A 13964-nucleotide genomic window follows, 5' to 3' on the forward strand; every position below is an offset into this window, starting at 1 on the left:
TTGTAAGCTTTGCAATCTTTGTTATCAATAATTTTCATTGAAATGAAATAAATCTGATTGGCTGTTTGTGGCTCCACCTCATTTTCTGAATTTGAAACCCAGTCACCCAAAGGCCCACTATACACTTTAACTGGGGACTACCTGTACCAGGTTTGAGGTTTGTGCAGTTAACAGCGCAAGAATGACAGCAATTAAATATTTCCCTTGAAAATCAATAGGTGAATTTTGATTGGCTTATGTAGGCTCCACCCACTTTCCAGAATAATAATCTTAGTCACCCAGTGACCAACTGTGCAAAGTTTGAGAACCCTACTACGAATGTATTAACAGTGTAAGAATGGCTGCAGTTTACATTTCCCAGTAAAATTTGTATTTGTCTCCGCTCACTTTTTGTTTATGGGAATAAAAAGTATCCTATATGTTATTCCAGGTAGTGTACTATGTGTGTGCCAAATTTCATTCAAATCTGTTCAGCCATTTTTGCGTGATCGAGTAACAAACATCCGAAAATCCAAACATCCAAACTTTCCCTCTATAGAATTTTTTTTAGACTTGCATTATACAATTAGTATCTATTGCATACGACTATCTTGCTTTATTTTCGAGCAAAGCTATTTTTGTGTTAAGTTCAGGTCTACACCAAATTATGTAACATTTTGGGAAAAAAATACAGCCGAGAAGTCCAACACTTGATGCCATAATAGCAAAGATCACTACAGCCACCATGTATTTCCCTTTTGTGCTCTGATAGGCCGGGATCATGGCAATCCAGACACTGCAGAACACCAGCATGCTGAACGTGATGTACTTGGCCTCATTAAAGCAGTCCGGTAATGTTCTGACTAAAAATGCTATAATGAAACTAACAGATGCCAGAATTCCCAAATATCCCAGCACAGCATAGAACCCAATAACTGACCCTTCATTACACTGAATGACAATTATGTCCTGAAAAGTGTGAGTATCTTCTTCCTGAAATGGAGGACTAGTAGACAACCAAATGGCACAGATTTTTATTTGCACAATTGAACACACAGATATTACAGAATTGGATAATTTGGTTCCCATCAATTTGTTCCAGGAATTCCCAGGCTTGGTGGCTTTAAAAGCAACACAGACAATTATACTTTTAGCAAGTAGAGAAGAGATGGCTACTGAAAAGATGACACCAAAAGTTGTCACACGTAGCCTGCAGGTTACATCTGATGGACGACCGAGGAACAAGAACACACAGAGGAAGCTCAGCATGATGGAGACCAGGAGAAGATAGCTCAGGTTCCTGTTATTAGCCTTAACAATAGGTGTGTCGTTGTAATGCACAAAAGTCCCCAATATCAAACAAGTCAGAAGACAAAACAAAATTGAGATAGATGAATATACTGCAGCAATTGTATCATCGGTGTAGGAGAGAAATACCACCAGTTTTGGAACACAGAGATCCTTCATCTCATTTGACCATTCTTCATCACGACATTTCAAGCAATTTTCACTGTCTGCAGGCAGATATAAGAAAGCATCATCAACATATTAATTATAAGGAAATTATTATGTCTTCATAGTATTGGTTAGCATACAGGAACCCCTGGAAGGCATGCATGAAAAAAGGCGCCTGTAAAAAAGGGCCCGGCTGAATAACAAAATGGCGCCATTGGATAACAAAATCTTAATAATGATAAACATTGTTGTCGAACTTGGATCAATACGGTTTTTAAAACAGACGGGAGATAACAATGAAAATATATTAACGTTAAAAATCATTACATAATTCAACAATACAGCTTAAACCAACCCGACTCTCACACAGAACCCTCCCCTGGTGGTGCCTAAAACTAACCACTCCCCTGGTGGTGCCTAACCCTAACCACCCCCCTACTGGTGCCTAACCCTATCCACCCCCCTACTGGTGCCTAACCCTAACCATCCCCCTAGTGGTGCCTAACCCTAACCACCCCCCCTGGCGTTGCCTAAAACTAACCGCCGCTCAGGTGGTGCCTAACCCTAACCACTCTCCCTGGTGGTGCCTAACCCTAACCACTCCCTCAGCAGAAACACCCTGTAACGATTGCGGAATTATTTCCGTGGTCAGCGCACAAGATGTGCGCTGACACTGCGGAAATCCTCCACAAACGTGTAATTTAACAGAACCCAGCTATGGTGCTATGCACCTGTAGAGGGAAATTCCCACCGGCAGATGGAGCTGTGAAGTGCAGAGGAACACAACCTCTGCCCTGCCACAGATACCAGATGGGAATTGCACGAGTCGAAGCAATGCAGGGCAAGATAGCCCTTAAAGAGAGAGAGAACACAGAAACAGAATTTATGTGTGTCCACCAATCTAGTCGCAACCCAGCGACGGTGAACACACAACAGCGGAAATGAAATGGGAACGCAATCGCAAGAGTGGCGATTGCTAGTGTATGTGTGTCCACCAATCTAGTCGCCACCCAGCGACGGTGAACACACAACAGTGGAAACGAAGTGGGAACGCAATCGCAAGAGTGGCAATTGCCAATAGTGACACCAGACCGAATCAGACAGAGCACAAGTGTAGCAGGAAAGACACAGCAAATAACAATGATCAGAACATCAAGGAAAATAACAAACGCTAGCTAAACGTGAACACCGCACTCATTCGCAACAGCGAATGTGTTAAAGACACGATCACTGCGTGTTAGGCGCCCAGTGATAAGCGTGCCACCCTAACTAACCAATGTAACACAAACACGAAAATAGAGAACGCAAACGCTTGCTAAACGGTTACCACACTGAGCCTACAGCAAGCGTTCGTACCAGACAAGACAGAGAGAGGGAGTAGCCAGCAGCAACCGCAGCTCTGGCCTACACTCCCAGACAGAGTACAGAAGGAACCACCGCCACTACCGCCAGGGCGAATGCGATCCAGACAGGCAGAAGGGGCTACCAGTAGCAACCGCTGCTCTGGTTAGCACCCCTAAGGCACAATACAGAAGGAACCACCGCCACTACCGCTAGGGCGGATGCGATCCAGACAGACAGAAGGAGCAACCAGTAGCAACCGCTGCTCTGGCTTGCACCTCTACAGACAGAACGATTTCCTGTCGACCGCCGCTGGCGACAAGACAATCTCAACAGACAGACAGATATAAGGCAAGACAGATAATAAAACCTGACTACGCTAGAAGGGATCATTCCTAGCAGGAATTACATAGATTAGCATTCAGGTGGGAGGCTTCGGTTGGACGCAATCATGAATTGCGTCATTTACAGGGACGCCCCGTGTAGGCACATCTCCCACACGGTCCCCTCCCTAACCACTCACCGGTCAACCGCATCCTAGAAGCTGCAAAAAATAAATTTAAAATCACAAACACTGGTCCACATGATAGCCCAGGGGCTCCAGGTCTCTCTCACTCACTGGGGCCCCCAAACCACCATGCGACACCTAGAGGGAAGTGCGGGCAAGCCCTGGACCTCTCACCTCCAGGGAACTCACCCCACCACCTCTAAACTGAATGCCAACTGCAACAAACACAATTGCTAACTTCCAGTCAGAGCAATGTCCTGCCTCTATCTGGCCAGCAGACGCTAGTCAGCCAATCAGGTGTACTGTCATACACCCTTTGCCTGCTGTACCATACCTAGCAGGAATTACATAGATTAGCATTCAGGTGGGAGGCTTCGGTTGGACGCAATCATGAATTGCGTCATTTACAGGGACGCCCCGTGTAGGCACATCTCCCACACGGTCCCCTCCCTAACCACTCACCGGTCAACCGCATCCTAGAAGCTGCAAAAAATAAATTTAAAATCACAAACACTGGTCCACATGACAGCCCAGGGGCCCCAGGTCTCTCTCGCTCACTGGGGCCCCCAAACCAAAATGCGGCACCTAGAGGGAAGTGCGGGCAAGCCCTGGACCTCTCACCTCCAGGGAACTCACCCCACCACCTCTAAACTGAATGCCAACTGCAACAAACACAATTGCTAACTTCCAGCCAGAGCAATATCCTGCCTCTATCTGGCCAGCAGACGCCAGTCAGCCAATCAGGTGCACTGTCATACACCCTTTGCTTGCTGTACCATACCTAGCAGGAATTACATAGATTAGCATTCAGGTGGGAGGCTTCGGTTGGACGCAATCGTGAATTGCATCGTTTACAGGGACGCCCCGTGTAGGCACATCTCCCACACGGTCCCCTCCCTAACCACTCACCTGTCAACCACAACCTAGAAGCTGCAAAAAATTAATTTAAAATCACAAACACTGGTCCACATGACAGCCCAGGGGCCCCAGGTCTCTCCCTGTAAACGACGCAATTCATGATTGCGTCCAACCGAAGCCTCCCACCTGAATGCTAATCTATGTAATTCCTGCTAGGTATGGTACAGCAGGCAAAGGGTGTATGACAGTGCACCTGATTGGCTGACTAGCGTCTGCTGGCCAGATAGAGGCAGGACATTGCTCTGACTGGAAGTTAGCAATTGTGTTTGTTGCAGTTGGCATTCAGTTTAGAGGTAGGGGTGAGTTCCCTGGAGGTGAGAGGTCCAGGGCTTGCCCGCACTTCCCTCTAGGTGTCGCATGGTGGTTTGGGGGCCCCAGTGAGTGAGAGAGACCTGGGGCCCCTGGGCTGTCATGTGGACCAGTGTTTGTGATTTTAAATTTATTTTTTTGCAGCTTCTAGGATGCGGTTGACCGGTGAGTGGTTAGGGAGGGGACCGTGTGGGAGATGTGCCTACACGGGGCGTCCCTGTAAATGACGCAATTCATGATTGCGTCCAACCGAAGCCTCCCACCTGAATGCTAATCTATGTAATTCCTGCTAGGTATGGTACAGCAGGCAAAGGGTGTATGACAGTGCACCTGATTGGCTGACTAGCGTCTGCTGGCCAGATAGAGGCAGGACATTGCTCTGACTGGAAGTTAGCAATTGTGTTTGTTGCAGTTGGCATTCAGTTTAGAGGTGGTGGGGTGAGATCCCTGGAGGTGAGAGGTCCAGGGCTTGCCCGCACTTCCCTATAGGTGTTGCATGGTGGTTTGGGGGCCCCAGTGAGTGAGAGAGACCTGGGGCCCCTGGGCTGTCATGTGGACCAGTGTTTGTGATTTTACGCTAGAAGGGATGTCTAGTGCAGTCCCAAGGAATTACTCTAAGATAATGTTAGCAAACAATAGCAAAAGGCTGATACTCCAGGTGAGTCAACAGGAACAAACCATCATGACCAGCAAGGAATTTTGGGAGAGAATGGTATTTATACTGCAAACCATCAAAGAAAGCAGCTGAGCAATTTGCATGACAAGTATATGCAAATTCCTCAGCAGCAGAGCAACTCTGACACTTGCAAAGTTAAGACAGGTCTCTTTTCCAGAGACCTGCAGCACTCAGACCTAAAGAATGGTCAAACAGCTGTCTGCCTGTGCAGACAGCTGAGCAGATCATTACACACCCTTTTACACATAGAAATGATACTGTAAGGAACTCACCTGTCAGCGGTTCCAGCGCCTGCGGCTCAAAAAGCAGAGCGCGGCCACGACCTTCCGCATCAGGCAGCATCCCAGACACCCCTGTGGCGGTGAGTGGGACTGCGCGCCTCCCCTGTGTCCATGGGCGGGCGTGCACGGCTTGGATCCACTATCATACCCTCCAACGTCGGAGGATTTAGTGTCAGCTGACATGTTGTCAGCTAACACTCCGATTGGTTGCTTTGGGTTGGGCCGATCCTGGGTGGGGTTTTTTGGATATAAATTACTGTATCGCTCTCATTCACTGCCCGTGATAGCAATCAGTACGCTGGTGATGGGCATTCTGATACTCTGTATCATCATTGTATGTGCTTAGTCTAGTTAGTTCTTTGAGATGTGTATATATATATATATATATATATATATATATATATATATATATATATATATATATATATATATATATATATATATATATATATATATATATATATATATATATATATATATATATATATATATATATATATATACAGACACTGCCGATATATATATATATATATATATATATATATATATATATATATATATATAGGATCTTCTCAAAAAATTAGCATATTGTGATAAAGTTCATTATTTTCTGTAATGTACTGATAAACATTAGACTTTCATATATTTTAGATTCAAATACACACAACTGAAGTAGTTCAAGCCTTTTAATGTTTTAATATTGATGATTTTGGCATACAGCTCATGAAAACCCTAATTTCCTATCTCAAAAAATTAGCATATTTCATCCGACCAATAAAAGAAAGGTGTTTTTAAAACAAAAAAAAGTCAACCTTCAAATAATTATGTTCAGTTATGCACTCAATACTTGGTCGGGAATCCTTTTGCAGAAATGACTGCTTCAATGCGGCATGGCGTGGAGGCAATCAGCCTGTGGCACTGCTCAGGTGTTATGGAGGCCCAGGATGCTTCGATAGCGGCCTTAAGCTCATCCAGAGTGTTGGGTCTTGCGTCTCTCAACTTTCTCTTCACAATATCCCACAGATTCTCTATGGGGTTCAGGTCAGGAGAGTTGGCAGGCCAATTGAGCACAGTAATACCATGGTCAGTAATACCATGGTCAGTAAACCATTTACCAGTGGTTTTGGCACTTTGAGCAGGTGCCAGGTCGTGCTGAAAAATAAAATCTTCATCTCCACAAAGCTTTTCAGCAGATGGAAGCATGAAGTGCTCCAAAATCTCCTGATAGCTAGCTGCATTGACCCTGCCCTTGATAAAACACAGTGGACCAACACCAGCAGCTGACATGGCACCCCAGACCATCACTGACTGTGGGTACTTGACACTGGACTTCAGGCATTTTGGCATTTCCCTCTCCCCAGTCTTCCTCCAGACTCTGGCACCTTGATTTCCGAATGACATGCACAAGTTGCTTTCATCCGAAAAAAGTACTTTGGACCACTGAGCAACAGTCCAGTGCTGCTTCTCTGTAGCCCAGGTCAGGCGCTTCTTCCGCTGTTTCTGGTTCAAAAGTGGGTTCATGCTTCCATCTGCTGAAAAGCTTTATGGAGATGACCTGGCACCTGCTCACAGTGCCAAAACCACTGGTAAATGGTTTACTGACCATGGTATTACTGTGCTCAATTGGCCTGCCAACTCTCCTGACCTGAACCCCATAGAGAATCTGTGGGATATTGTGAAGAGAAAGTTGAGAGATGCAAGATCCAACACTCTGGATGAGTTTAAGGCCGCTATCGAAGCATCCTGGGCCTCCATAACACCTGAGCAGTGCCACAGGCTGATTGCCTCCATGCCACGCCGCATTGAAGCAGTCATTTCTGCAAACGGATTCCCGACCAAGTACTGAGTGCATAACTGAACATAATTATTTGAAGGTTGACTTTTTTTGTTTTAAAAACACTTTTCTTTTATTGGTCGAATGAAATATGCTAATTTTTTTGAGATAGGAAATTTGGGTTTTCATGAGCTGTATGCCAAAATCATCAATATTAAAACAATAAAAGGCTTGAACTACTTCAGTTGTGTGTATTTGAATCTAAAATATATGAAAGTCTAATGTTTATCAGTACATTACAGAAAATAATGAACTTTATCACAATATGCTAATTTTTTGAGAAGATCCTGTATATACTCCAGTTAGTCCCGTATTCTGATTTATTGTGTATGATCTTTGCTTGTCTTTTGTCAGTCTCAACCCTTTGTACCTTAGCCATCTTATCACTAGTGTATGACCTCAGCTTGTTAACCTCCTTAGCAGTAACCCCGTGCTGGACACGGGGTAAGCCGCCGGAGGGTGTCGCTCAGGCCCTGCTGGGCCGATTTTCATAATTTTTTTTTGCTGGACGCAGCTAGCACTTTGCTAGCTGCGCCAGCACTCTGATCGCCTCCTGCCCCCGCCCGATCGCTGCTATCTGATGCGGCACGCGCCCCCCCCAGACCCGGTGCGCTGCCTGGCCAATCAGTGCCAGGCAGCGCCGAGGGGTGGTTCGGGACTCCCAATGACGTCCCGACGTCGCTGACATTGGTGACGTCATCCCGCCCTGTCGCCATGGCGACGGGGGAAGCCCTCCAGGAAATCCCGTTCTTTGAACGGGATTTCCTGATCGGAGATCGCCGAAGGCGATCGAAGCGGGCGGGGGGGATGCCGCTGAGCAGCGGCTATCATGTAGCGAGCCCTGGGCTCGCTACATGATCTAAAAAAAAAAAAAAAAATGCTGCGCTGCCCCCTGGCGGAGTTTTTCATACCGCCAGGGGGGTTAAACGACTCAGCCTTTTGTCTCAACCTATTGTACCACAGACATCTGATATTCTGTGTATGATCTCAGCCTGTTAAATGACTTAGCCCCTTCTCTCATCCTATTGTACCGCGGCCTCTGATCTCACATGTATGACCCTAGCTTATGTTTTGACTACGATTTATTTGAGCCTCAGTATATACGCCTCATACCAAGCATGATATTATCCCGGGCCAATCACTACACTTATGGAGAAGTTGCAACGTCAGGTTATGTTCCTCACCGGGGCTGTGAATCAGTTCACTCAGACAGTAGCTGCTCAGCAGAAACATCTGAATCAGTTGGCTAATGCACCACCACGTGCTGAGGCTTCTCCAGTTCCTAATGAGCAACCTGCGCCTCCTCCTATTCCTATACACTATGCTTTCATGCAGCCCAAGATGCCCCTTCCCGAGAAATTCTCAGGTTCTCGGGCAAGTTTTAGTAACTTTATGAACAGTTGCTTGACATATTTTGAAGTTCGGCCTAGGTCGTCAGGGTCTGAATTGAGGGATTTATAACAGGGTTGTCGTTCAGCGGAAGAATACGCTGCTGAATTTTGACCATGGTCAGTCTCTACTAATTGGGGTCAGGCAGCTCTGTTGGACCAATTTCTATTTGGTCTGTCCGACACGATCAATAATATCCTGGTCAGTCACCCTGATCCTAAGACTTTAGAGGACGCCATAACTCTAACTATTTGAGTGGACAGGCGGGTTAGACACTGATGCCAGGGTAGAGCTCACTTACTCTGAGTGGCGTCTCCTCCCTCTGGCAGTAATAGATCACATTTAGGAGAAGAACCAATGCAAATAGGTTTTTCTAAACTTTCGCCTTCAGAAAAACTCAGAAGGTGCAGCAAAGGTTTATGTCTATATTGTGGGGTTAAAGGGAATTTTGCTAAAGACTGTCCTGCAAAGAAAAGGCCAGAAAACTCCAGCGCCTAAGTGAGGCTGGGTAACCTCATTTGGGCAATCTGATCCTTCCCCTAAAAGTAAAAAATATACTGTTACCGGTAACAATTTATTGAAATATCAAAATGTTTCATTGTCAGACATTCATTGATTTGGGGTCAGCGGGTAATTTCCTTGACTCCTCTTTGGCCGCTGAGCTTGGTATTCCCGCCTTTACTATGCAGGCCAAAATCTATGTGACAGCCATTGATGACTCACCTCTTCAGGCCAATCGACCAATTTCCATCATGCCTGAGATTTCTTTGCATGTAGGAGCAATGTATCTTGAAAAAATGCAGCTCTACCTGCTCAGAATGCCATCCAATCCTTTGGTTCTGGGTCTTCCGTGGCTACAGGTACGTAATCCGATCATCGATTGGTGTACTGGTCAATTGACTAACTGGTCATTGTTTTGTGAAAAACACTGTCTTAAATTCCTGCCTTTGCCAACTACTGAAATAAAGATGGAAAATATCCCTTCTTGCTATGTAGAATTTAAGGATGTTTTATCCCTGCAGGCTGCTGATAAACTCCCTCCTCACAGGCCTTATGATTGCCCTATAGACCTGCTGCCTTGTACGATGCCTCCACGAGGGCATTTGTATAACCTTTCAGGCCCAGAAACTCTGGCTATGAAAGAGTACATTAAGGAGAATCTGAGCAAGGGCTTCATCCATCCTTCTTCTCCTGCTGGAGCTGGATTCTTTTTTGTACAGAAGAAGGATGGAGGATTAGGTCCCTGTATTGATTATAGGGGTCTTAACAAGATTATAGTAAAACATAAATATCCACTGCCACTCATTGATGACTTATTTGCTCAAGTAACAGGGGCTCAAGTGTTCTCCAAATTAGACTTAAGAGTGGCTTACAATTTGATCAGAATACCTGAGGGTGACGAATGGAAGACAGCTTTTAATACAAAGGATGGGCATTTTGAGTATTTAGTCATGCCCTTTGGACTTTGTAACGCTCCAGCTGTCTTCCAGGGCTTTGTGAATGATGTTTTTAGAGATTTCTTAGGTCGATTTGTGGTCATTTATTTAGATGACATCCTAATTTAATCTGCTTCATTTCTTGACCATCGGGAACATGTCAAAGCCGTACTGCAGAAGTTGAGAGAGAACTCGCTTTACGCCAAGTTGGAAAAATGTGTCTTTGAAACTAATCAAGTTTCATTCCCGGGTTACATCATCTCTAATTCTGGTCTTGCCATGGATCCTGTTAAATTATCTCATGTGTTAAATTGGTCCCAACCCACTGGGCTTTAAGGCCTTCAGCGATTTCTCGGTTTCGCTAATTTTTATCGGAAATGTATTAAGAATTTCTCCACTCTGGTTGTCCCTGGTTGTGACTAATTGAACTAGGAAAGACACAGACCCTGTTCACTGGCCTTCCCAGGCTTGCCATGCTTTTGAAGCTTTAAAGAATGCCTTTTGTTCTGCTCCCGTCCTAGCTCATCCTGATGTTCTTCGACCCTTTGTTGTTGAAGTAGATGCTTCTGAAATTGGCGTAGGAGCAGTTCTCTTGCAGTACTTAGGCTGCCCCGAACGTCTTCATCCTCGTGCTTTTTTTCCCGCAAGTTTTCTTCTGCCGAACGAAACTATGACATTGGCAATAGAGAACTTTTGGGAGGTAAAATGGCATTCGAAGAATGGAGACACTGGTTGTAAGGGTCCTTGCATCCAGTTACAGGTTTTACAGATCACAAAAACTTGGAGTAGATTGAGAGTGCTAAGAGACTTAACCCCAGACAAGCTCGTTGGGCCTTGCTCTTTACGCAGTTTAATTTCACAATAACCTATAAACCAGGTTAAAAAACATTAAGGCAGCTGCCTGTCCCAGTGCTTTGAAACTGAATCCACTCAACCAGTGTAAACGGTTTCAAACCGCCAACTGAAGGAGAATTCCACAAACACCAATGCAGGTTGTAAAATTCAAAAAGTTTATTAAAAAAAATAAAAATAAAGATTCTACTCCATATAACCAATGAGAATTACACACAACACAATCTAATATCACAGTCTTCTTAATATCTTCTGGTCTTCTTCCTATAGGACACTTCTGGATGCTAGAAGGAAAACAACTGGTTAACAATAACTAGAGTTGAGCTGAAATTTTCGTAATTTCGCATTACTATAATTACGCATGCGAAATTTGTGATTACGATGCGAAATTAGCGTAGCGAAATTGCCCTTAAAATCGTAATTGAAAATACCGTAAGCGTAATTTTCAACGCGAAATTTCGCGTTTCGTTCATGCCGTAATTTCGCATTAAACGCTACCGTAATTTCGCGTTAAACCGTAACGCTCTGTATAATATAAAAAAGCCGCCGACTTTAAGGGTTAATAGCAAAGCCCCCTTAAATGCTAAGAGCCTCAAATTTGGAGAATATATTAAGGAGATCAGGAGGAATAAGAGGAAAAAATTTTTTTTCAAAAAGACCTTATAGTTTTTGAGAAAATCGATGTTAAAGTTTCAAAGTAAAAATGTATACATTTAAAAACCCGCCGACTTTAACGGTTAATAGCAAAGCCTGCTTAAAGTTTAGGAACACCAAATTCCTAGGGTATATTAAGGGGATCAGTGGGAATAAGAGGAAAAAAAATGTTTCAAAAACACCTTATAGTTTTTGAGAAAATCGATTTTTAGGTTTCAAGGGCAAAAATGTCTTTTAAATGCGGAAAATGTCAGTTTTTTTTGCACAGGTAACAATAGTGTATTATTTTCATAGATTCCCCCAAGTGGGAAGAGTTTTACTTACTTCGTTCTGAGTGTGGGAAATATAAAAAAAAAACGACGTGGGGTCCCCCCTCCCAGACCTCTTTAACCCCTTGTCCCCCATGCAGGCTGGGATAGCCAGAATGCGGAGCACCGGCCGCGTGGGGCTCCGCACCCTGACTATACCAGCCCGCATGGTCCATGGATTGGGGGGTCTCGGAAGGGGAGGGGCAGCCAAGCTTTCCCCTCCCCCTCCGAGCCCTTGTCCAATCCAAGGACAAGGGGCTCTTCTCCACCTCCGATGGGCGGTGGAGGTGGAGGCCGCGATTTCCTGGGTGGGGGGTTCATGGTGGAATCTGGGAGTCCCCTTTAAAAAGGGGTCCCCCAGATGCCCACCCCCCTCCCAGGAGAAATGAGTATAGAGGTACTTGTAGTACCCCTTACCCATTTCCTTTAAGAGTTAAAAGTAAATAAACACACAAACACATAGAAAAAGTATTTTAATTGAACAAAAAACATAACCACGAAAAAAGTCCTTTAATATTCTTAATTAACCATTAATACTTACCTGTCCCTTTAAATAAATGATCCCACGCAATATCCTCGGAAATGTTCTATCAGTTACAATGTAACAAAGTTATTACAATATAACAACTTTGTTACATTGTAACTACGCCGCACCCGACGTCACTCACCGCCGCCGCCGCCGCGTCTGCGCTGCAGGACCCGACAGAGCTCTGAGCTATAGCTCAGAGCTCTCGAAAGCATCTTTGTATTTGGGCTCCAAGGAGCCCCATTGGTCCTTAGCAGACCAATGGGGTTCCTTCTGATTTGAAGGAACCCCATTGGTCTGCTAAGGACCAATGGGGCTCCTTGGAGCCCAAATACAAAGATGCTTCTCAGAGCTCTGAGCTATATAGCTCAGAGCTCTGTCGGGTCCGTGCAGGACGCTAAGTCCCCGCCGGCTCCGCTGCCCTCCCCGCCTCTCCCACATGTCACCCACATGTCACCCACATGTGGGTGACATGTGGGTGACAGATGTGGGCGGGGTGGACAGCGGGAGCTGCGGGGACTTAGCGTCCTGCACGGACGCGTATGCGGCGGCTGAGCGGCGAGTGGCGTCGGGTGCGGCGTAGTTACAATGTAACAAAGTTGTTACATAATAACTTTGTTACATTGTAACTGATAGAACATTTCCGAGGATATTGCGTGGGATCATTTATTTAAAGGGACAGGTAAGTATTAATGGTTAATTAAGAATATTAAAGGACTTTTTTCGTGGTTATGTTTTTTGTTCAATTAAAATACTTTTTCTATGTGTTTGTGTGTTTATTTACTTTTAACTCTTAAAGGAAATGGGTAAGGGGTACTACAAGTACCTCTATACTCATTTCTCCTGGGAGGGGGGTGGGCATCTGGGGGACCCCTTTTTAAAGGGGACTCCCAGATTCCACCATGAACCCCCCCACCCAGGAAATCGCGGCCTCCACCTCCACCGCCCATTGGAGGTGGAGAAGAGCCCCTTGTCCTTGGATTGGACAAGGGCTTGGAGGGGGATGGGAAAGCTTGGCTGCCCCTCCCCTTCCGAGACCCCCCAATCCATGGACCATGCGGGCTGGTATAGTCAGGGTGCGGAGCCCCACGCGGCCGGTGCTCCGCATTCTGGCTATCCCAGCCTGCATGGGGGACAAGGGGTTAAAGAGGTCTGGGAGGGGGGACCCCATGTCGTTTTTTTTTTATATTTCCCACACTCAGAACGAAGTAAGTAAAACTCTTCCCACTTGGGGGAATCTATGAAAATAATACACTATTGTTACCTGTGCAAAAAAAACTGACATTTTCCGCATTTAAAAGACATTTTCGCCCTTGAAACTTAAAAATCGATTTTCTCAAAAACTATAAGGTCTTTTTGAAAAAAAATTTTTTCCTCTTATTCCCACTGATCCCCTTAATATACCCTGGGAATTTGGTGTTCCTAAACTTTAAGCAGGCTTTGCTATTAACCGTTAAAGTCGGCGGGTTTTTAAATGTTTACATTTTTCCTTTGAAAC

The 13964-nt window shown here is 45.1% G+C and overlaps 1 protein-coding gene across 1 annotated transcript; it reads right to left on the reverse strand.

The window, feature by feature from the left end:
* Positions 1-585: 585 nt before the first annotated feature.
* Positions 586-5528, reverse strand: LOC137546324 (vomeronasal type-2 receptor 26-like). Its single transcript, XM_068268668.1, has 2 exons — positions 5459-5528; positions 586-1493 (listed from the first exon to the last, which is right to left on the reverse strand). Exons 1-2 carry the CDS (start codon positions 5526-5528, stop codon positions 586-588), a joined length of 978 nt encoding a protein of 325 aa, XP_068124769.1.
* Between the last annotated feature and the right edge of the window lie 8436 nt (positions 5529-13964).

Source organism: Hyperolius riggenbachi, chromosome 1, assembly GCF_040937935.1.
Source record: "Hyperolius riggenbachi isolate aHypRig1 chromosome 1, aHypRig1.pri, whole genome shotgun sequence".
Lineage (NCBI taxonomy): Eukaryota > Metazoa > Chordata > Amphibia > Anura > Hyperoliidae > Hyperolius > Hyperolius riggenbachi.

Excerpts from the sequence above, each read along its gene's own strand:
- LOC137546324 (XM_068268668.1), bottom strand. The coding sequence starts at position 5,528 with ATGCTGCCTGATGCGGAAGGTCGTGGCCGCGCTCTGCTTTTTGAGCCG. Across the intron at positions 1,494-5,458 it reads GGCGCTGGAACCGCTGACAG|ACAGTGAAAATTGCTTGAAA; the intron begins GTGAGTTCCTTA and ends ATCTGCCTGCAG.